This window comes from Fringilla coelebs (genome assembly GCF_963513975.1).
Source record: "Fringilla coelebs genome assembly, chromosome: 2".
NCBI lineage: Eukaryota > Metazoa > Chordata > Aves > Passeriformes > Fringillidae > Fringilla > Fringilla coelebs.
The window spans coordinates 108,193,285-108,219,182 of NC_140029.1; the positions used below are offsets into that span (position 1 = coordinate 108,193,285).

General features: G+C 39.5%; 1 protein-coding gene across 1 annotated transcript in view; it reads right to left on the reverse strand.

Moving 5' to 3' along the window:
• ROBO1 (roundabout guidance receptor 1) overlaps positions 1-25,552 on the reverse strand; it is a 289,474-nt gene extending 263,922 nt beyond the window's left edge. The window contains exon 1 of the mRNA XM_084226959.1: positions 25,484-25,552. Within this exon, the coding sequence (XP_084083085.1) occupies positions 25,484-25,538 (55 nt within the window). The 5' untranslated portion in view covers positions 25,539-25,552. The remainder of the gene's footprint in view (positions 1-25,483) is intronic.
• Positions 25,553-25,898: the final 346 nt, after the last annotated feature.

The window sequence follows — 25,898 nt, forward strand, 5'->3', positions numbered from 1 at the left end:
AGAAAAGGTCTGCTTAAACAATCAAGGGGAAAAGATATAAGATGGAACTACAAAGACATCTATTATATCCTTATATTGTTCCCATCATCATGCCCAATAGCTAATTTTAGTGCCATAAATGCATAAATTTAGCTGAGTACAGTTGCTTTCCAAGTCTAGCAGGATGAAGAAATCCCACAAACTCCTACAGAAACAGCAGGTCAACTCTGGGACAGGAGAACAAGAATGTAGGGATATCATAACATTGTCATGAGGAAGATCAGTACAGGAACCCTGGAAAGAATGTATAGTTTGGCTGTTTCTCTGTGATCCTTGAAGAAGCTCAATGGAAACAAACAACAGCTATTTTCAAGTAAATTACTGCAAATGACATTCATAGGGCTAGAACATACTTGTGGAATAGAGCTGTGCACAGTACTAATAAGTTCTTGTCATCCTTGTATTTTTGTTAATGAAAAAGTACAGTCTTGCAGAACTTGTCAGCAGATGAACTTAGATTTCTCATTACCATTAAATTACATGGGTCAGGTGGCTCATTTCAATCAAAAAAAGTACCTACAACATCAGTATTACAGACTTCCTAACTTAAAGACTCAGCTTATCTAATATTAACCCAAGTTAAACATTACAAAAGAATCACACAACAGCCAAACACAAGAAGCTTGCTCATAATGAACAACTAAACCCCAAGTCATTACCTGAGAGAAGATGTCTCCCTTCCCATCACCTCTAGCACTCACAATGGCATCACTGCCACTACTCATAGTTGGGACAAGTTGGACCTTTAATTTGCTTTTTTCCTGCCTTAACCTCCCCTACACAATATTTCTAATGTAATAAAACTCTTCAGCTAAATTCACACTCCAACTATTGTGTCTTTATTCTCCTGTCTTGGCTAGATCCTCATTTAGAAAGCGCAATTTTTGCTTGTACTCACCACAAGTCCCAGCAAACAGAAGTGATCATTATTGCTCTGGAGACTGACCTTATATTACTTTCATTTCATAGATATTGGTAAATGCCACAGTGAGTCACAAACAAAAGTGCCACCATGTATCAGCACATCTTCTCACAAGTACACGTTTTAATAAAAATATATACCAATGTCCCCTAAATCATCACCATTAACAACATAATTTGCTTAGAGCATCAAGCTGTTTCTGTCAGCCACAAATGGCCAGACTGAGCAGTGTTGGTCACTACTGGAACACATCATCTCAACTTATGTGTTCTCTCTTCCTCTCCCACATCCTTATATTCAATCAGAATAATTTGTGAAGAAATGGACATTCCAACTACCACTGGCATAAATAAGTCTTCCTGCCACTGAAGTATTTCAGAAGACACACTATTAAATCTGGTTAATGCACCATCAGTCCAGTTTTAAAAACTTTATCTACATACATCAAATAGTCTCCAAAAGAACAAAACAATTTAAAATAATGATCTGCAAAATTAGCTATGCATGTTTTATTTCTGTCCAGATTGCCCTACAGCTTCTATACTGTGATATAACTTGCCAACATATCATACAATACTGGAGAACCAACAGAGAAATTCACTGGGTGTACAAAAGGAAAGGGAAGTTGAGGGAAATTCCAGGGTGAATCACCATTGAGGATTCTTGGGAGGGGAAGGGGAACAGAAGGCAAAAGAGGAACAGAAATAGTTCCTCCTATAAAGAATGCTTTTCTATTAGAGTTGGAAAGGGGGACACGGATTCCGCAGACAGATGGTGTCAATAGATCTATTAGTCCCTTTGGCAGCAGCAGAATGGTGATGGGGCTCACAAAAAGCCACTTAAAAACTCCATATTAAAAAAAAAAAGAGAATTACATTAAGAAGTTGATTCAACTTTCCAGGACAAGACACTGTTTCCCACATACAAAACCCACTACCATTCATTCCAGTTTGCAGCTTCTGCTGCAGGTAGAGACTGTGGTAGATGTGGACTCCCAGCAAATCCCCATGGGGACAGATCAGCTTCCCAGGTGAAAAGCCCACACTTGAGGGCTTTCCTAAGTCCTTCTGCACCTTTGCTTTTCTGTAGGAACTGACAACACACAAGGCTCTTTCCTCAGTGATGTGACACTTAACTGGAAATCATGGGTCACCAATGCCTCTCCCTCTGGTACTGTAGGATGTTAAGCTCTGACTAACGTGATCATAGAATCTTTTAAGTTGAAAAAGACTTCTAAGAACACTGAGTCCAACTAGTACTGCCAAGTCCCCCACTAAGCCATGTCCCTAAGTGCCACATGTACACATCTTTTAAATACCTCCAGGGATGGTGACTCAACCACCTCGCCAGACAGCCTGATCCACCCTTACTGTGAAGGAATTTTTCCAAATAGCCAATCTAAACCTTCCGTGGCCCCGCTTGAGGCCATTTCATCTTGTGCTATCATTTCTGACATGGGAGAAGAGACCCACCCCAGGTGGCTGCACCCTCCTTTCAGGGAGCTGTAGAGAGCCACAAGGTCCCCCTGAGACTCCTTTTCTGCAGGGGGAAAAAACCACTCCCAACTCCCCTTCATCAGCCTTGTGCTCCAGACCCTTCCCCAGCTCCATTGCCCTTCTCTGGACACACTCCAGCCCCTCAATGTTTTTCTTGCAGTGAGGAGCCCAAAACTGAGCCCAGGATTGAGGTGTGCCCTCAGCAGTGCCCAGCACAGGGGCACAGTCACTGCCTGCTCCTGCTGCCACAGCACTGCTGATCCTGGCCAGGTGCCACTGGCCTTCTTGGCCACCTGGGCACAGCTGGGTCATGGTCATACTTCCTTACATTTTAAGTAACCAATTCTTAATTCTTAAATGCTTTAACTTTAAATCCACCTGGTTTAATTTTCTGAATTGACATTTCAGAAGTGTGTAATGCTAACATATATAAGTAAGACATTCTTAAGTAAAAACATTTGAATATAAAATCCTTCACAAACCCTACCAACTTGGTTCATTTCTGCTGAGAGGAAGTCTAGCAAGGAAAAAAATTTTAAGAGTAGAACTACAATATTACTATTGAAAAAACAATTTATTGCCATAGAACATGGTAGGTTAAAAATAGCTAAATTTGACAAAGTAGCTAACTGAAATACAAACACAATACAAAGTTAACTTTGTATTATGCATTAGCTATTAATTGGCATTCATCTAAGTCCAAGAAGCATATTTTATTCTATAAGAAATTAAATATACTTTAAAAATACATATTCTTAGGCTTACTCTCTTCCTCTCTGTTGGTTCACTGATTAAAAGAAGCTGTAGCAATAATGTTAACCAGTCCTTTTGGTGGCAAGGAACTCAAAAATGCATTTTTAATTCTCAGAAATATTTAGAACATTCATGAAATCACAGTCCATCCCGCTGTCCTACTTTATCCCTCCAATGAGAAACTGAACTGAGAGAAGCAGGAGCTGAATCCTTTTTTTGGGGGGGGTGTTTAAGCAGAGGCAGATGTTTAACACAGTTCCAACAATCTTGGTTGTTATGCACGTAGAAAGGAATGTATAAGTCAAACAGAGACAAGGTTGGTCTTATCACAGGTGATGCATACGGTCAGAAAGCTCCTTGGAAAATGATCAACAACTAAGAGCCAAAGAACTATAATTTAATTGCCCACAACAAAGCATTCCACCTGCCTAGCACCAAACCTGAGTCACGCAGTTGCTGCTTTAATTACAGAAGATTCATTGGTTATAACTCTGCCTGCACTAGCAGAGCAAATATATCTTCAAGAACATCTTTCCTCTTTTTGTTTCTGTGCTAGAGGGGGAAGCTCCTTTGGAGGAATCCGCAGGAGTCACTGGAAGACAGGCCACAGCTCCTGGGGGTCAGTACAGTCACACCCAGGCTAAGGAGGGCAGCAAGACCTTAGTCTGCTTGTATGAGCTAAGTCTGACCCAACCATCCCTGCATATGGAGGAAACACAACGTGTGAAACACCAATGACAAGTCTCCAGAATTCCCTTCTGCCACTCTCTGTCATTTAAGTCCATCTTCAGTCTTTCCTTGAAGCTGGATCCTGAACTGCAAGCCCCACATGAGGCTATTCTTACAGGATCAGTCTGATAATGGGGAACCATCATTACCTTTACAGTGTCTTCCATTAAAAGTAATTAAAATGGGTATACCTAGCCATGCACAAAGATTTGTTTGCATTTACAAGTTAAAAAAGAAAGGTAAAAAACACTTTCTATACTTTTAGACTATAAGACTATTGCTATAAACAATTTGTAAGATACTACACTGCTACTTTTATCAATCATCTCATAAAACTTAATTCCAGGTTTTGTGTGTATGTTTTGAAGCCAACTATGTTCACCAGAAAAATAATTTGGTTTCTACTGAACCACAACCTGACAGACACACATAACACACAAAAGGCAGCTCCTGGCATTTCCTGCTCTTTATACAAAAGGCAAGAGCAACACTGCTCCGTAACCAGTGTTATGCTAAATTTTAATTCACTCAGTTTTATGCTGTTGGACATGTACTTCCTTTAGGGAAAGGGAAAAATAGGAGCAGTGTGGCCTTATGTTCACATGGCAGAATCAAGCCAGGTACAGCACTAAGAGAAGAGGATGTGGATGCAAGGGGAAGAGTGGCATTTCCTAAGGAAACTGTAGCATTACCATAGCAATCCTCCAATTAGTGTCTCAGATGTAGAAGGAATCAAACAAAAAATGCTTAGCAATGTGCATGAGAGGGACAATGAAGCACTTGTCATTATATATATTTTTAAATGGCACTTTCTATTCAAATGGAACAGAAAACTCACTTTATAAACAACATTCTCCTGTCTGAAATTTCCCAAATTGTAACAAGCTGTTTAAATATACATATTTAAGCTACACTTTTTCTTTTTCTAAATAAACATAAGTGTCATTATTTTAATAACACTCTTCATTTTTTCTTAAAGCCTGAATATTTTCTCAGAGAAAACATTCCCCCCCTCTCCAGCATGCCTAAACCTGTGTTTGTAATGAAGGAGACAGGCAGCAGTAGAGGATTAAAGGCTTGTCTAAAAGGAGTTGCTGAAAAGTGTCAAAGCTATTGGCTATTCATGAGAAGGATGAATGTGCTAGGTTGAAAAAAATGAATCACAACAGACTTTTATCTGTATGCTATGCAAGGATGAATCTATTTCAGATTAACTGGGTATCATGAACATAAAATATGTTCTTCTTTGTGATCTGGAAGAACAAATACAACTTCACACCTATCTCAAAGAAAGAATTCAAAGAAAGACAATGATTTTGGAAGGAAGATAAAGAAATTTACCTCAGGACAATGGATTTGCATTTGGGATTAAAGGATCCACTAAATAATCTAGCTCCATAGCTCAAACACTAGTGCACCAAAGAAGAAACTTAATTGCCTATTATCTTTAAGAAACATTCCTTGTAACACAGTAAACTCAGCTATTTAAGAGTATTTTGAACAATATATTTGTATGCATAGGATATACCAAAATAAACTAGCAAAACTTATTTCCTTTCATACAAAAGTGTTTGGAGAAAAGAAAAGTGAAGAAAGCACACAGTCATGAGCATCTGCACTCAGCAATCAAAAAAATATATATAATAGAAAGAAAGCTAAAGCTCATTAAGGACATGAATCAGGAAATAGACCAATAACTGCATATTTATGTACCTGTTCAAAAGTACTATAAAGCTTCAGCTACCTACCCTGAAATATGTTGGACCTGAAAACTCACACTAGATTAGTCATGTTAGCAATTCCCCAAACCAGCTCTCTCTCAGTTCTGACACACACTAAAACATGAGTGCATCAAAATAAATTGCCATATGGAGCCTCTGACTTGATTGTTCTAACAAGTACTTAATGATTTGTGCATGATTTTATTTATCAAAATTACTAACTGAACTTTGAAGTCTATTCCCATGACAAATTGTTTTCATTTCATAGAAGGCAAGGAAGGGAAGAGCTTATCTTCAGAAGCTGATATAATTTTTGCTTACAAGGTTTACTCCCTAAAAGTGAAAAAGTAAGATGAAAAAATATAATCAAAATTGTTAAGATTTTATCACTCTGGTGAGGATATCTTAATACAGTGAGAGGAAATATATTGCTATATATAACTAAGAGAATTCTTGTCTTCTTGATGCTCTTGAAAAATGCTCTTTTTATATTGAGAAAACATGTAATTTTGTAGACTTCTATTTCAAATATTATGCTAAAACTTACATGATTAATACCAACAGGCTGCAAGCAGATGTGACACTTCCTACACAGTTCCAAAATAAGGTAGTAACAAATATTACTACATAAAAGCTAGAATTTTTCTTGTTGGTAGCAATTCTTACCATTGTAAACCTAATCATGTCAGCACTCCTACAATGGACAAATAAATCCAATCCATATTTCCAACTGTATCTGAAAGTATCCAAACCTTATCACAGGAAGAGCACTTGTAACATTTAACAATCCACTGTCATGTTTCCTGTAATACACATCAGGGAAGATTAAATAAATATCCAATACTCCTCAATTATCCCTAATAGAAGATAAATGCAGTGAGGATAGATAAAGAATTCTGTGGGGCTTTTTGTTTTGGGGTGGGATTTTTTTGGTGGTTTTTAAATACTTAAAAGCACACACATACACAGAAAAACAAACAGAACTAGTCCTTCATTGTTAAAGGATTTATAAAATATTTATCCCTAACACAACATTCCTTCAACTGTGAGCCTGAAACCATTTCCTTATGATGGCAAGATAATACTGGCTACACTCTGATTTTGCATTCATGATGTTGAAGGGAGTCTTGTTCCAGGGCTACAACCAAAAAGGTAAAATTATTTCAGAAGTCAGTATGTAGCTATTTTAATAAATCTTGTTCTTCAGACTCTCTATCAAGGTCCTTCATGCTAGAAATATTTCCTTAAAAAGCAAAACCAGCTGGAGAAGCACCTACTTTTTAATGAATGCATATAATTAAAGGTGGCCAACGTATCAGAGGGCTAATACAGAGGAATTAATTAGCTCAAGTGCTGAATACTTCCCAGATTGCTATTGCTTCTGATGGCTGGGTGCTGTGATCTTCTTCCCTGGCTTTCATGGCATTCTAATTGGCGATTTCTTAAGCCCATTAAAACAAACAAACACACACAATAGCCACAAAGAAAACCCCCCAAAACAACAATCACCCAACCACAACACAACCACAAAAAACAACACAAAACCAACCTGAACCTTAGGTTAAACGGGTGGCTGTTTACATCAGGTCAAACCAAAAGAGCCCATAAAAGCATCTTTATTCAGTCAATGAAAATGAAAAGTGAAGAAAAATCCTGAATCATCAATCTTTCTAGATTCCAGCTAATTAAAACACACACTCCCTAAATTACAGCTCTGTTGATATCCCACACATACCACACCAGCAAGAAGAGGTGAATACCTGTCATAAACAGCTGCTTAAATGAACAGTTTCCAGAAGAATCTATTTGAAAATTCTGATGCCCAATATCAGGTTCCAATTCAGAAATAAACTTCAATTCAGTCTTCACCTTTTTCCTCAAATTTCTTTTCATATATGAACAGAATGCTTTTAAGTTTCAAGGGTTTTAAGTCTACATGCTTACAAGCCAGATATCATCCCTAAAACTGAACCATATCTATGAAAACTAAAACTTTATATACAATATTCCAGATGTGTGGGCACACTAGCACACAGCTTTTGGCACTTTTCACAAGCAAACTGTGGAAACATTCCTAGAATGGCCTGGGTTGGAGGGGACCTTCAAGATCATCCTGTTCCAACCACTGCCATGGGCAAGGACACCTTCCACTAGACCAGGTTGCCCAGAGCCCCATCCAGTCTGGTCTTGAACACTGCCTGCTTTAGTTTAATTTGCCCCAGAAACAAACAGGACTCTGATTCTCTTACTTGGTGTGCAACACATAGAAAACAAAGTTTAGGAGGAAAAGAGTTTGGTTTGACACCTGCCCTGAAACTGGGTATTAGCCCTCAAGACTGACAAGTCATTTCACTGGCTACAAATATTAGCAAAATTGCAGTATTAACACTGACAATATTTAACCCAACTTCTTAAATAGAAATGGCTTTTGATCCCACATTCTCCCCAAGGGTATTACTTCATATTTAAAAAAAAAAAAATGAACTTGGTATGTAACTTGAAACTAAAATAATAATTTCCTACACTACAATATACATAAAGGCATAATTTTGCTTAACAGTTGCCAGGGAACTATGCACATTCCAAAACACACCAGATAAATTATATAATATCTGACTTTCAAAACAAAATACATATTTATTTCAGAGACATCCCTTAACATGTTCAAAGAAAAGTTAACTCAAGCTGTAATTAAAATAAATAGGGCAGGGCAAGCAGGACGTCTGGAGGAATAGACTGCTTAAAAGCAAAAAAAAAAAAAAAAAACAACACCTAAGTGAAGCACTAAATGACAGAGCAATCACAAAACCAACAAGCCAAACCAAGAAATGCTCTGTTGTCATCTCACACAACACTATGCAAGCTAAGGAACCTCAGATCAGGAAGGAAGTAACAGCTAAGGAAATCCTGCATACAAGGCTTGTTTCTGATTTACCAGTGGAGATCACACGTGCCTGAGCTCCTCTCTGTCTCTGACCTTCCATCACCCTTTGGTCACACTTGCTGTGTTAAACACTGCTCACAACCTGCCGACATCCAAGTGCCTTCAGATTCCCACTGATCTGGAGCTGGAAAACGACTTCCTAATCTGCAGGCACACAGGTCAGGGCAGACTTTGGACCAGCACTGCTGCTGCTGTCCAGCTGATGTGCACAAGGCAAGAGAAGGCCCATGCTGTGAAGAAGACACCAAACAAAACAGGTACCGGTGCTGGAGGACGTGCCCTCTTTACAGACTGATGTGACAGGGACCTGGCTCAGCCCTGATTGCAGCCCTTGAGAGTTTAGGGCCATGCTTGGGTTGCCCTAAACACAAAACCATATAGAATCCTGCTTCCTTTTATATACAAAGCACATTACAGAACTGGAAAAAAAAAGAAATATTGAGGAGCCTCTCTGTGCATTGGGCTTTCTCTATGACCCTGAATTCATATAGCCAGAAGATTTAATGTCTGATGATTCAAATGACCCTGAATTCATATAGCCAGAAGATTAAATGTCTGATGATTCAAAGATTCTCTTAGGAGTCCCAGAAACAAATGGCAACTAGTCTTACACAGTCAACCAGGGTGCAACCTGGGACAGTCATTCACAAAAAAAAACCCACAAACAAAACACAAAACTCCCACAACATACAACGTGATGATACTTGATACTATTTTGAATTATCCAAAAAAATTCAGGCTAAACATTTAATTTGAAGTGCCTGTGGACAGGGAAATTAACAAAGCTCCTGATCATGTGTTTATGAACGTTTAAAAAGTAAAATTCAGGCATATTCCTGGAGCTACTTGATCACAAAAATAGGAAATACACATTAAAGAATAAACATTTTGCATAGTTGCACCTAGTAAAAACACAGAGCAATTGCCATGCAAAGCACCTCATATAAGAAACTTCAATGTATCTGCTTACAGGAGGAACCAAAGCACTGAGCAGTGAAGAGCTGCAATTCAAACTGAAAAAAACCCAAAATCCCAAAATTTTCCAGGCCTGCAGACACTTAGAACAACATTAAAACCAGGTAACCAAATAATCTCATCAGCTGGAAGAGTTTAGTCTTATAGTCCCTGGCTAGAACTGAATTGTTTAGGACAACAATAAAACTGACTCAGTTGACATTTTCTTTCCTCATTTAATGCACACTCTTCCAATAGGTGTGTAAGTAGCACACTATGGAATTAAGCTTTTTTTTTTTCTTTTTATTTGTACATTTTCAAGGAGTGCACAGTCCAGTCACTAATAGCATCTGACCCCTCTCAAAGATTTAAAAAGAGTATTATTTGATGACATTAGATTAGGAAACTTTATTGGCTTAGTTGCTCTGGCACAGCTTTTCCAGTCACCAGATTTTTCACCTAGCTTGCCAAAACAGCCACACTTTTCATTTGATCTGTAAGGTTATTATTTTTTGAACAATAGAAAATTGTAAGTGTTACCAGTCTTGCAATTTCCTGTGACATACATTTGCATCTGTAAGGAGCAGGCTGACCCAAGCCTGCCTTTGATGAAGTAGTTTTGAATGCAAAGAGAGAGCCTCATGAGTGCACAGAGCCTCGTGAGCCTCATCAAACGTGGAACCAGCCTACATCCTGTTCTTTTGCTATTTCACTGCATCAGGTAAACACCCACTACAACACAGCCAAGGAAGCTTTTGGGGTAAAACAGTGTTTAGGTAATTTTCACTAGACATACTAAAATCCCTGGGATCCACGAAGCCTCTGCTCTGTGAGCAGGGCAAGACCAACTGTTAGCAGTCTCCACCAAAAGCAATCTTCAACCTCCTCCAGCTAGAAGCTGCTAATTATATCAGTCATGCTGAATGCTGACTGACAATTTTGTGCTGTGAAGTGATACCCACTCATTTTATTAGCAAAGAGAGGATCTGGAGTGAGCAGCTGAAACACCTATTATCCCTTTATTTCCAAAACAGCAACAGTTTACAAGCTCTCTCTCTTGGTGAATAAAATTCTACTTTCACTAAACACCACTGGGATGTAGGAATGTTAACTTCTTCCTCAGAAGAGAGCGAGAAGAAAACAAATACAAAGCACCTCTCTGGTTTTGAAGTTCTCTTGCTGGATAAGCACTTCCCTTTGAGTTTTCTGGTTGCTCATCTACTCAGGCAGATTCTCAAGTGCAGTAAATTAACAGCGGCTCATTGACTTCACTAGAACTACACTCATTTACAACAGCTAAAGCTGACCTACATTAAAGCAGCATTTCACACCAAGGAAGAGCTGCCCAGAGCCAGTTGGAGCCTGGAACTGCAGGGTGTTTCTTCCTCATACTTAATCACTATATTGAACACCCATCTTCCTCTCCAGCAAGAGCCTGCAGCCCTCTTTAGTGACAGCTCACACAACCAGACATTCCGAACTGGTCCCAGCCAGCTCACAGCTGGGGGATGGCTGCACAAAGCCTCCCAAAGCCTGAGCAACTGCCCTGGAAACTTGTGGGAGGGAGTGGCGCCTGTGCTTGCCAGACCAAGTTCCAGAACTCCATTTCCAATTGAAGTCTTATGGGTTTGGCCAGCCCTCCTTCTTTAACCAGTCAGAGACATGTTCTGTCTGGAGCTGCTGGTTCGCTCTGACTGGTGATGTTCTGTAATGAAAGGAGGTTCAGCACAAGGAGTCACAGATGAGGTGGGGGGAAAGAAACTAAATTCCTGTCATTCAGAAGGGAGAAACTCAGGATACTCCTACACCCTTGAATTTCTTCTCTACCATGCATAAACGTAAGTCTGAATACATAATCCAAACAGCTAATGAAGAAAATCAAACCCTACAACCACTGAAACTAAATAAAGATTTATTATAGCTGGGGAGATATACAGCAACATTCGAGGTCAGGTTAGAGCTCTGAGCAACCTGATTAAGTTGAAGATGTCCCTGCTCACTGCAGGGGAGTTGAACGAGTGACCTTCAGGAGGTCATTTCCAACTCACACAATTCTGGGGTTCTATGAGTCATGACTGCAAGTAATGTAAGCACTTGAACTCCCCAGCAAAAGAAAACAGTATTCAATGGATGTAACTAGAAATACAAAATTCTATGAAGAAGCCTCAACTTTAAACAGAGGCAAAACCAAACTGCCTACCTGCAGATTTTAAGGAACAGACTCAGGAGAAGCTAGGGAGATGTTACAGCACAAAGCCAAACACCACAGAATCACTCAGCAGCAACAGGCATTCCCAACAGAAGTCTATCCTTCACAATTTTCATCTTTTCCCATCAACTGGTTGGAAGAAGGTATGGAGGCTGTACTCAAATTTTGATATCAAATGAATTCACCTTTGTCGCAGATTTGTTTTCTCCAAGGCTGCTTGTTTTTTCTGGAGTTTTTTGTTATTTTGTTTGAGGGGTTTTGTTGCTTTGTTTGGGCTTTTTTAAAATTATCTTAACCTCGTTAAATCAATTCTGATACTTACCAAGGCATGACATTGTTTACATAAGACTAAGTGCAAAACCCTGACCCCTGTATTTCCACCATGACCTCAGAGAATAGAGCCCACTCACCTTACCCCAGTTCTTACAACTTTAATTATATTCGACAAGGCTGCCATGCTTTAAAGGTATCATTTACCGAGACTAAAAGATGTTTATTTTTATTCCTGCTAATCACTTCCCTTTTGTTTCATTCCATTTACACACCCTGGCCTTTGCACTCAGAATGGCTATCAGATTAGATCACTACAGACGCAGCTGAACAGCTTCTTATGCTACTATGTAGTCCTATAAAAATCCACACCATTTAACTTTTAGCCAATGTATATAGAAACCATCACAGAAGTTCCAAAGGCCTTCCCAATTGCTAGGTATTTAAGAAATCTTTAAGGGTGAGGGAGGGAGATACAAGGACAGAGGACACAAACAGACCCTACCTGTGTCATTATTTACTATTTTGACATCATAAATCAGGCTGATACCTTTAAAAAAAAAATCCAAAATCCTGCCTTTGTATATAACTTCCCTTTTATTTAAAAAATGGCAATTCTTTTCCCACATGCTGTGAAACTTACAGTTTCAGAAATACAGCTAAGTCAGAGAATTGAGTGAAAATCCAAGCTATCGATACTACTTTAGAACTACCTAGAAGTAAAGCTTAAACATACTATGCATTTTTTTTATTACTTCAACAGGTTCTTCTAATTATTTAATGACATTATGAAGAAATCGACAAAAATACATTAATGCTAAAAGTTAAGCTATAATAGTTTAAAGCCATTATCATTTAGTTCATCATTATCACTTTGTTTAAAGCTATTTTCCTTTCACTTTACATTTAGATGATGAAGAGGCTAAAAAAAAAGTTATTAGATTCATTCTTTTTAATGGAACTTTTAAACTGAAGTTAAAAGTATGTACTTTTAACTTTATGGCAAACTGCACAATAATCCCATTTTCTTTTCTGTACCACAAGCTACTTGCTCATTAGACACAAATGGGTAGAAAACAAGAGTTTCTTTGTTTGCATACATTAACTTAAAGCTGTAAAAGTCATTCAGCCAAACTTTCACCTTTAAACCTTAACCTGATTTGTAACAACATTTGTAGCCTCTAAAATTACACTGTGTGCACCCAGACAGAGTTAATCACCCTTCACTTTTGATGCGTAGAATAATGATCTACCACTTAAACTTGAGCCTTTAAAAGCCTGAAGAAAGCTATGTACATATCTGTGTCTTAAATCAGTAGTGAAATAACAAAACTCTACCTGGCAGTGACCAGTTGAAAAGGAAAACAAAAAGAAACATACAACTTCTAGCTCATAGAAGCTGTAAATAAGAGCATTTCAACTCTCCTCAGATGAAATTCTTGCTTCCCAGCACATGCTATTGATCAGACACCTGGTAGTTCTAGGAAAAAGAACAAGTCAAAGGGAAAGGTCTGGTTTTATTTTTTGTATAATTTAAAACTCGATAGGGAAATTGAAAGAAAAAAAATTAGTATTAGTTTGAAAAAACCACGTTCTAAAACCTGATGAACTTACTGCCATTTTAAATTTAGAATATATTATTGCTCCCTTCAAATACTGGCAAGAAGGAATCAGATTGTACTCGTGTTCAAAACTAACAGTTCAGCATTCTTGCTGTCTAAAAGATCACAACTACAGAAAACAAACTCTTGGATTTACATATTATACTTCCCTAAATGCAACCAAAAAAAAAAAAAAAAAGAATATACTGTACAGAACAAGGAAATTCCAAACCAGAAATGTTTAGAAAAAGCTATCAGACACAAAAATAAAAAAATAAACAAATCAAAGCAGACCAAAATGAGAAGGTAAAACAAAACCAGTTTGGCTGTTCTGAGAGCAGGGGAAATATTGGCTACCACATAAAAGACACCACCAGCACCAACGATACACAAGAAATTCAATCTTACGATCAATGAAAAAAGGGAACCTAAATCACAGAATTTTATAAGCCATTAAATACTTCTCATTTTTTTAAGTTGAGAAGAACAATGAGTTATCATCTCCTTTTTTCCACTGTTAAGGTTTCTATGTAACATCATCTAGAGTAAGTAACACTCAACTTGAGCTTCTGCAAAGCAAGATAAAAACTGACACCAACAGTTAAACCTCCTTTGACTTTAAGGAGCTGAGAACTCATCCGAATTTTGTTTTATTTATTTCCTCAGGTCACAAAAGGAATGAGTTGCTGCTACTCTCTCATTTACGCTAATAAATGAGAGGGAGCTATTTTTATTTTCCTTTTACTACTGCTTTAAAAAAAAAAAAAGGAATCTTCAATCTGAAACAAGTTTTAACGAGTACGATAAAGTCTGCACACATAATGCACTGGGTGGAGTAAAAGCCCTCAGCAACCCTGCACAGAGCCAATAATGGACCTGTCGCCAACACCCTGTGATTTCATGACTGCCAGAACAAAAACAAATGCCACGTTCAGTTCATTGCAAAGAAAGGGACTCATTAACTTGATGTGGCTTTTTACTTGACCTTAGTAAGGTGAGTAAAATAAATTTTCATTTTATGAGATTCAAAATGATGAGCTGCATGCCTACAGGAATTGTGATGAAATGACCAAGTGAAATTACTAACTCTGTTTAATTCTAATTATTACTAGACTGTAGGTCACTGTGAATTTCTACCTGTGAGGTTGCTGCCTTCCCTCCTGTAATAAGGTAACAGAAAAACAAGCTCTAAGTGTCTTTCTGGGAACTGATGGTAAATAAAATGTAAATTTCTGTCAAAGATGGAACTATCAATTCTGAAGGCACAATGCAGACTCTAGTCCAATCTTTTTGGAATTATAATTAACTTCACAGACATCTAAAAAGTCATATTGCTGCAAAAAACAAAATCCTAGTTATTATTCAAAAATCAAACACTCATACTCTTATCAATAAACCTTAGAGTAAGAGAATTAGAAAAAAAAAAACAAACTCCAAGAAAACCCCCAGAAAACAAACAAAAACCCAAACAAACAAAACAAAAACCCCAAACAAACAAAACCACCAATAAAGTTGCTTGTGAAAATAACATTCACTCCTCCTGGTCACAAGCACCAGGTCAATACCCTACTTTGGTTGTCCCAGCAAATGCAGGGGAAAACAAAAAAAAATCTCATCTAATATGAAGCACTGGAGGGTGAAGGAGGATTAAAAAGTCTCCTTCCAAATTATGGCCATGGGAACCACATTAGATTATGAATGAGGAAGATGCAAACCTTTTGCTTTAAAAAAAAAAAATTATTTCTTCCTCATTTTCTGCTGAATACATCACCATCCCCTCCCCAAATAAAAACCAGATAGCCAATAAAGAAGTAAAAGAACCAGCAATCCAGAATCCAAAACTGTTGTGAGCAGAGATTTTTTAGCAGTGCCATTTTAGGGAACTTCATTCTCTACTGGATAGAATTTAAAGTGGAATCCTGTTTTAGCTTACTGTAAGCTCTCTTTTATTTCTACCTATATGAACTTGTTGTGGAAAGGTCAATTGTTTTGAGCAATAGCTCCATTAATGATGCCACTAATTGGGTTTGGGGTTTTATTTCACAATTCTGAAGAAAAAAAAAATCTAACACTCAAACACACACTTCACTGGTTTCTGCATTTGCTCCACTAAAAACCTGAAAGTAAACAGAAGTGTGTTCCTATCAGTATTGAAATCCTCTTGGAGAGTAACAGCCTTTGAACATTTATTCCTGATATGACACCAAGCTACATCACCATTCAGCTCAGCAGCTGCCAGAACCACGCTCAAGGAAAGTTAAAGTGCATGCTATGGCTCTAAGCTTGTTTCACTTTGTGTGTTTCAATATTTGCTTTTCCTACAGGTAACACAGATTAACATTCATGAGTGGGAGAGAAAACAGAAATCACTATTTTCTGAAGTTTTCTAAAAAGCAAAGTACTCACCAGCAGCAAAATCCCATCCTGCACACTCCTTCCCATTTCAGGTCTGCATTGCTACACAGGCATTTGAAAAGTCATAAAATGCTCCTCAAAACAATTACTCAGAAGTTCATCTCCTAATTTCTAAGCTTAACAACAGCACTTAACAGATCTCTCCTTGTATCAAAAGGTAGGGAAGACTTCATTCTGCCCTCTGTATTTGAAGAGGTAAATAAAGCAATGGTTCCTTCTTTCTGCTTCGCATCTACTTTTAAATTTCTCCTTTTAATTTTTAAAGGCTGTATAACCTGAGCAATGAGCCTCATTAATCACCACTGAATGATTGAACCCAGCCATTCAGTTCCAGATGCCACTCGGTGCTAGAGATATGCTAATTCCTTCCAAGCTTCACCTCCTTTCACAGTTGAAACCATAATTTTCCACAGCGGTGAAGACAGGATTTTACTCCATGCATGGGGCCTCCTGCCAATCAGTTTTACGACTAGCACAGAACAAGTTTCATTCCACAGTTACATCAGACCTTTGTGCTCAACCTGTTCATTATAAACATCTCCTCTCTCCCGCATTCTGCTGCTACATGGTCCCAAACTCCAACCTCTCCTGTGCCAACTCCTGCTCTGGGAAGAAAAATGTAAATGAGCTTGTTACTATTCCTACTTACCTTGCTTCCTCACACTACTTTTATTTTTTTTTCTCCCTTTATCACCTCCTACCGTTAAACACTTTGATTATGAAGTATCTGTCAGCTGCAGCACCTAGGGCCTTAGACATATTCCAAAACCAGAAAGCTGCGCTGACAGAATTGTTTTGCGAGTGGGAGGCGAGGGGAGAAGCATTCAGAATTTGCAAATCCCAGTTCTGAACCTGCCTGGCATCCAAGAGATCTCCTAGCACAAAGATACACCTGGTGCCAAGTTTCACAGCAGGTGCCAAGAGGTTTTGATAAAAGAAAAAGCCTGGTGACATTGCTGAGCACTTGATCCGAAAATGTATTGTATTACACTTTCCACACAAATCCAGACCCACCTGTGGATTTGGGGGCTGCTATCCTCATCCTGGGCTTACATCCTTGGCCCTATTTGGCCAACAGGGAATGTCTGGGTGGAAAAGTCTGCTTTTGACCAGTATTAGTAAAGGCACTACAAAAGTAGCGAGCTGAGGAGTTCCTAAAAGGATACATACTCAAATACATTTTTGACTGGCTTCTCATCCTTCACATAGCCAGGGAGGCCCATGCAAATTTAAAGTTAAACAGCTTTTTTTCAGTTAATTGGCTCTTAAGTCGATGTTCACTACAATCTCAATTTTCAGACGGGCTAAGAACCCACAATGATCCACAAACATTTACAACTGAAGATAAAGTCAAACACTTTAGGCAATTTAATATAAACACTAGAACCAAGATTTTCAACAGGCACTACTCATTTTAAGTGGCTCCAAATTTAGATTGTAGGGTCCCAACTTCAACATATCACAAGGCCCTGGATTCCAAAAATCTGGGGTCTAGTGTCTACTAAAAAAGTCCAGCCACTCTTTGAAGCATGTCCTCCTGGTTACCATCAAACACCATTTCATTCTCCCTTCACCTGCTTCCAGAATGGAGTCAAAGCACATCTCTAGGCCTACACTAAATCCTTGGCCATGTATGAAAACCTAATTTCTAAGGTAAAACCTCTTAAGGTCTGTTATGCTACTGTGGAAGTAAATAGTAAAACTGAAGTCTTCTAAACTTGAATTTCTAACCATGAACTGCTCTATGTGTCTAATCTTCAACATAAAGGCATTTAAGCAATTAGATAAGAGGCAATATAACTAACCAACAATCTAAAATAAATACCTTGCCTGAGGACATGCAAATTTCAGAAGGCACAAAAATGCCAGCCAAGCAAGTTTTAATGCAATGCTAGCATGAAACAGTTTAACAGTTCTAAAGAAATCACAATTCTGATTTATGTACAAGACAGCCAAGGGAGCAGAAGACAAAGAGCACAGAACTGAACAACACGAAGAGCACACAGACTATACAGTTCTCTCAGATGGCTGGCATGGATGACTCCAGCATGCACAGCTTAAATAAACCCTGATCCTTGCCCTACCCTGCACTGCACTGCATGTCTGAAGACATAGGCTGTTCCAAAACTGAGCTTATTCCACTGCTAATTCACTATACAAGATGAAGAAAATAAAATATCAAGTTTAAGATTTTAAATCCAGAGCTCAGCACAGGCTTGTCAGATTTACAGACCTTTAATCTACAGTCAGGGCTGTTCATATTATTTTAATCATTCACAATATTAGTATTAGACTTAAGGTAATGCAATACCATATTGAGCAAATACTTCCCAACAGAAAAGGGCAGCTTGAATAATTTTGCATATCTGACTATTCATTTCTTCAAAGAAAGAGTATGTATGTCAAGACGGCAGCAGTCCAGAAAATATGCTTGTTTTCTGTGATTAAGAATATTCATACCACTTCAATAATAATATTAACAATGTATTCAACTACCCATTTTGGTCTAAGCTGAATTCAGAGTAAGTTGTACTAAAATTAAACGCTCTAATTATTTAATTTCCAGTTATTTAATTACATGTAAATAAATAGAAACATTTAACATAGTACAAAAAGCCCCATGCCTCTCTAGAGAAGTAAAGTCTGGTGGCAGAAAACAAGACTTAAATAGGAGTACCTTGTGGAATTTACCTCAACCACCAGTGAGCAAACCCCTAGAGGTTCGCTCCTGTTGTTTAGATAAGAAATCCAGTAAATTTTTATGGAATTTCTTTGAATGCTAAGGAAGAAATTATTGCAACACATTTACTATTATGTGAAAGTACAGATGCTAATACAAGCAGTCTATACATGTCAGCCTTCTGAATGAGAAGATAAATGTCTAAGATGCCTTTATTTAAAAATGGTTTTATGCACCAGCCATATAGAGTTTATATACTTATAAAAAAATCCCTTAAGAGAAAAATGTGTAAAAACTGAGGTAGGAGATGCCATTAGGCTGCTGCTTTTACCAAAACCCATGTACTGAACATTGACATCTGAAGGCAAAGTGTGCGCCCAAATTGCACCATGAGGACCTCCACTCCCCCAACAGCACACCTCTTCACCAAAACCTAGATGGAAAAGTGCTCAAGTTCTGTGTAGGTCTTTGGGTAGTGGTGCTGAAAGAAACTATGAGTAAACATGAGGACCTGAAATGCAACTTCCACTAAGACACAAAATTGCTTTCTAAACTCGTAAAACAAAGAGATCTTTTACTTAAATCCACAAGTGCATTTTCTGCCTATTAACAGTAGATCCTCCTTTCTAATTTTCCAAGTTTCTGCTCCCAGAAAACACAATTAACATTACTTACCACTAAAATACAAGGCAAAATGTTTTCTATTCCCCTTCTCCCCATGGCTTGCCTCCTTTTGGTAAGGCCACCTTAAGGTTCTACCATTCCATAAACCATTCTGTCCTCAGCAAAGGTGAAATGACTTGGCTGCTCATGGGTGTGAGCAGAGCACTCTGCACCTTCCCCTTGGCTGCAGTTGCTCAGATGGCAAGCAGGCTCTAATTAAAATGACTGGCCTGATGCCACTCACAAATCTAATTACTGTCAATTTATCAATTTTGTTTTAATCAGTCATGCACAGACACACATGAGTCTTAGTCAGAAATTTTCCTAAGCTTCAGAACAAGAGAGGCATGGAAAATACCTACGGGTCTGAGAATAGGTCTCAGTATTTGAGAGTATTTAATTTTACTGGTTGTTCATATTTTCATTCACTTTCCAACAAAAAAAAAATAGTTTCCTCACTTTGTTTTCAAAAGACAGGAAAAGAAATAGAATATATTTTCCCTAAGTCCTATTCATTGTTTTATTTAAGTGTAGGACATTTCCACTACTACTTACACTGAAATAGATAATACCATATAAACAAACATCTCTCCCTGCGTGCTGTTGTTTTAACACCAATTATATCATATACATTGCTGGTCTGAAAGGCCTTCCCTCCTGATATTCCAGAACCATACTTCATCATTTTTGTGGAAAAATCTTGGTAAACGCACCATTTTTTTCCTAAAGAACAGTGAGCCAACAAAGAAATTGACATCCACAATTAAATTCACATATTGAAATTCTTATTTCAATAAATCTTTACCATCACCTTCAAGGTAGGGTAACTCACAGCACCGGGTTTTGTTTTGTCAGGATACCAAAAGATGGAGCTCCTTAAAAATGAGAACTCGAGACCAACAACAGAAGAACACAACTCTGCACACCTGGCTGAAAACTCAAGTCATTATTACCTTCCCAGGTGTTACACGTTTTCTCTGTTGAGATTTTCCTCAGAACCATGTCTCAGCTGTGTGAATCCAACACAGCTGGTTGCATCTATGTCAGCAGTGCAAAATATTTGGGCTCATAAAATATTTTTTTCTTCACATAAAATGTCCTTCTACCCACAACAATTTAGTGCTGATGCTTAGGCTGACACAGAAAGCCAAGAGACAGCACTGCATGACTGAAATATATGTGTATGAGTATAGAATAAATGCACATCTTTCTCTTATAGAAGAAAGAAACTAGTACATTATTTCCCCTTAAAAGCATCTCTAGCTTTCAAGATACTTAAGAATATTTTTTTGTTGCTCTGCTCTCACCTTTTGGTCAACCTCCTCATCACTAACAAAAAAAATACTCTTAGTTCTTCTGTTTACACAATTTATTGGACTTAAAATACACCTTGGTTGCTACTTCAGTTACCTCACTATTTATCTTACAATTTTATGAAGAGGCACTCAGGTGAAAAGCTAAGGAAGGTTATCACCACCAAATGAGATTATATAACAGAGCACACAAATAAAATGTGCCAGGATCTCAGCATATGAAATCCTTAAGTGCCAATTTGTTTGCTTGGAGAGAGCGGGGTCCCAAAACAACCTCAAAACTTTAACAGCTATCAACAACCAAATGACTCATTCCAAACTATTCAAATACACAAAACCCACAACAAATCCACAAGAGTAACTTAAGCACTGACAACGAGAATCTTCCCTATGAAAGGCAAGTTTTTGAAGTAGAATCCAAGCCAGCTAGCAGGACAGCAAGCCAAGTGACCGTTATCCACACAGCACATTCAACAGCAACAGAAATACTACACTGAGAATTGCAGCAAGCCACCAGACTTGCTAGACCCAGCAAATTATCATTATGTTCATTAGGGAAAGCTATCCCATAATGAGACATAATATTACAGCTGCCCTAGGATTGTGAAATAAAGCTCTTCCAGTTATTTAGGAAAATTATGTGCCAACCAAAACCAATGTTATTTAAAAATGAGGAAACAGGTTCCAAGATATTTTAAGTACAACCATAGGTTTTCCTGACTTGAATTTCTAAATGTTTTCTCTGTCCCCCTTTTAATGAAAACTAAATTGGTCTTTGACCATCATTTCCAAATAACTTCATGTTAAGGCATTGTTTGGCAAAGGTATTTGATGTCTAGTGTTAACATGGTAACACTGCTACCTAAGTGTCACTAGTTTGTCATATATTTTTAATGGTCCTTCTATTTTTCCAAATGCAATCAAAACCTTTATCATGCACCCCTCAGGAGTATTCTTCACATAAATTTATATTTTCCAATAACATCTTATGGACAGTGCACATGATTCCCCCAAAATTCAGTATCCTGAACATTACAGATGATCCCTGCTAATAAAGTTACTCTGTAACGTCAACAAAAACATTGGACAACCAACACTGACTGCAGTGAGCAAAAATCAGATTGAGTGTTCCTCTGGTTCAAACTAAGATAATTGACAGGCAATAGGAAAAAAAAATGTGTCTCTTTCTAGCTGAAAGATAACAAAACTCACACTTATGAAAATTGAAAAAAACAAGACTTCTGCTCCCCACACATACTATCAGTACTCATAAGGATAAGCAGCTCTTTATCAAACACCCAGATACTTGGAGAATATTTCATCACAAGTGAGGAATTATCAATTTCACAGCATGTGGTTATTTCTTTGCTAGCTTGAAGTCTTCAAACACAATACAAGTGGGGCAGCTTCTTCAGCTCTAAGCTGCTGGCTCAATCTTTCTTAAATATTATTCCAGTATATTTACTTAGAACAGCACACAGTGCATTAGGGATAGGTGAAAATGCACATTTTTTAAGTTTTCTTGGGTGACTTATTTGCTTTTACAGATTAGGCACTTAATACTTTCATAATCCTTTGAATTACTGTGTATTTTTTTTAAAAATCTCTCCTAATTTATTACTATTAAACAGAGAATACATAAAAGTAGAACCATTTCCAGAAATGCTCTAGCACTTCATGAGGGAGCTTTTAAGTACAAACTTCTGAGACAAACAAACAAAATGTATCAAGGAAGTGGCTGATTTTATTTACTCCAATAGGTAGCTTAGCCAGCTGGAAAGGACTTTGGGGACACTCCATGGGCACCCTTAAACTATTAACCATCAGAAGATAACTCTCCCATGAAGGAATACAAGAGACAATTTTGCCCTCCACTGGCTAGAACTATCACTGAAAAACACTCCTGCCTCGCTGTGTCAGTGCTGCCTGTTCCACACAGCATGGAAAAACCTCTGGAGCAAAGGCACCAATCCCATTTCAAGTGCAGTAATTAGTAAGGGATAACATGGACAGGAAAGGGGGAAAGGGTGGGTGTTGAGCAGATGGGAATCAGCAATGCAATGAAATAACTCATCAAAATATAAAGATTTCCACGGAGGGAAACAGAAAAATCACACAGTAACATATTTAGCCTTGAGAATTGCTAGAGAAGTGAACACCCATTTGGAAAAGCAGAACCTTGACACTCGTTCCCAGCAAAAATGTTCTGCATGTTGCCCTTCAGATAAGTGAAAGCTTTTCTTTTCCAAACACACTCATTTGATGCTGCTGCTTCCTGGGGAACGGAGAGATGAAAAATCCATGGAATCTGAAGGAAAGTCTGCCTCAGAATGAAGGAGAAAGGGCAGAAAGTAAGTAAATACTCAAGAAAACAAGGATTCCAGAGAACTATCCCTTAAAGCAATTCTTATTCTGTATGCAAAGAAGCATTGAAATTACGCTGGGAGAATAAGGGAGGAAAGCTGCTATATTCCAATTTTCAACACTATTCAAATTTAAATGTATTCAACATTTATTAACCACAGGCTTACATGAAAGAAGGTACTTCACAAGATCCCACAGAGACAACACCAAGGTAAAAATTAGGGGTTTTAAATTTTAAGAGGTTTACCAATTACTGTTTTAACAAACATTAACCAACTTACTTTTCTATTATTATTTTTTTTTTCTCTTTCCCATCCCCCAATTATTTCCCACCTCTCAGCAGAAGTTTCTAACATCCCATTTAGAGTGTGGCCACACAAGCCATTGATTCAGTAGTGGGTGTAAGTGAGGGAAGTGAGAACCTTCAGTGGAAGAGGGAGGAAAGGATCAATCAACTTGCAAGATCAGCTGTCAGCAGAACTCAAAGGATTTCAGTGTGGAAACTGCTGTAGATGACTCCTGTCCTTCCTTCTGCACTGCAGCCATCTGCCCTCAAACTTCATCCTGCCAAAGGTTTCTGGCATCTCCATTGTTCCAGGCACAAGACTAAGTATTTGACCACACTCAAGTTGAGGGGAAAAAGGAATTCCTCCTGGTGAAGGAGCTGAAACAGCATTATTATCTGGGGCTTGTCTCTTATCTTTGTTACTGAGTTTGCTTACATGACAAAATTAAAAGCCTTCATAAAAAATCATGGCTTTTTCCCTTTTTTTTTTTTTCCTCTCCAACTCATCTAGAATCAACATTATTAGAGAGAGCATCCCCACCCTGGGGGGGAGAAAAAAATGTAAAAAAACATTGGATGCAACTTTATTGACCATTCATATGATTAACAGATGAGAGGATTAAAAGATAAATTAAGTAAAATTTTTGCTTAATTTGGGAGTTTAAAACATCCCAATACATGATCAAGTTACAGAGTACACTATCTATGAAGTCAACTTTTCTTCATAGGTCGGGACGATTGTCATGAAAGATTCAGAAAGAGCAAATGGGTGCAAAGGCTCTTCCCCATTCCATTTGTTTCTTCTGTCACATAAAGGAAGCAATACAGAGAAAAATCAAATTAAAGATGGCATGACTGACATGGTCAAAAGTGAACAGGGCAAGAGCCACTCAGGGATGCAAAGTTTGCCATATCCAAAGCCACAAGAAGCAAACTAACACCTAAGAGCAAAAATTTAGTAGTTAAATTTATGATATAATCTAGAAACAGACATAAGTTACTACATTTAGTGACATAATTAAGACTTAGAGCTTCAGGCAGTGAACTTAAGCCTTTCATAAACTTCATTCATTCATTCATTCACTGACCAGATGTCTCATGCTACCATAACTTTAATGACTCAAAGGGTTCCTCTGCAAACTTATAGGAATCAATTAAGGTAGAGACGTTAGCGCCCAAACCAACCTTCACCATGGCACAAGCATTCACTGCGTTCACTTAGCCTGTGACAAAAGGCGTTCCTAAGAACGAGAAGCAACACTGCGGGGAGACAAACCCGTCCTCCTGAGAGGGACAAGGTCCTTGTGCAGAGGCAAACCCGAGAACCCCCCCAAGCCCCCGGGCCCAGCGCGCCCGGCAGAGCCGCACCCGCTCCGAGCTCCGCGCCGCTCTCACGGGGCGCACGGAGCCAAACCCGCCCTCCACAATGCCCTCTTAGATCTGTACCCTACAGGCACGATAAGAGCCCCCAACACGCATAAGCCCCGCGCAAACTGTGCCTAATGAGCATTAATCCCCCCTATCTCCTCGGCCATCTCCCCCACTCCTCGGCTCTTCACTTCACACACGTGCGTAAACTTTATTCGCCAAGGTGAAGCAAAACCCATCTCCACAAGCCCTCCCTTCCCTCCATCACGGCCGTGGTCCCCCCGGTGGCGGCTGCGCGGGGTTAACCCGGCCCGCGGGCTGGGATGGGGGGATGCGCCAAGGACCGCCCGGCCGAGGGTGCGCGGTACCCGCGGGCAGCCGCACCGAGCGGCAGCGCGGCCACGTCCCACAGGGTCCCGGCCCGCCGCAGCTCAGCACCAGCCAGGTTACATCAGTGGACCCTCGGGAGCCGCCAGCGATGGGAGCCCTGGGACCAGGGCAGGACCTGGAGCCGAGCATCCCCCCGCTCCCCGCGCCCGGCCCCGGGCAGCCCCCACCGCCGGCGGCAGCTCCCGGGGCAAACGCGGGCCGAGCGCCCGCAGGGTGGAAGCCGAGCTTCGTTTCCGAGCAAAGAAGGGGGCCGGGAGGCGCGGGGGGGCCAAACTGGGGGAGCGAGGGGGAAAAGGAGGAGAGCGGCTGCGGGAGCGCTGCCACCGCCGCGGCCGCGTATGTGACCCGCCGGCGAGAGGTGGTTACCTGAGGTGACACATATGAATCCAAAGAGGTAAAAGTGAGCAAACTCCGCGATCATTGTCCTCGGGTGGCGCCTGCAAGCAGTCTCATGCCAGAAGAGCGGGGGGAGAAACGAAGAGCCCCCAGTTGTAATTCCACAGAGGCTTAACGCAAGCGAGGTTCTCTAATCCCGCCGGACTCCGGGGCGAGCCCCCTCCGGGCACGGCGCTGTCAGGTCCGCGGGGCTCCAGCCGCACGCCAACTCCGGCCGGCCTCCCCTCTCCTGGCCCGGGCTTTCCCAAGCAGCGCCTTGACACTTCCCAGGACTATCCAAAGCGATAGGAGACAACAAAAGATCCTCGAGTTCCCGCAGCGGAGGTCCGCCGCCTTCCGAGCACAAGTTGCTGCCCCGGCCCCAGACTCCGCTCTGGGCGCCCGG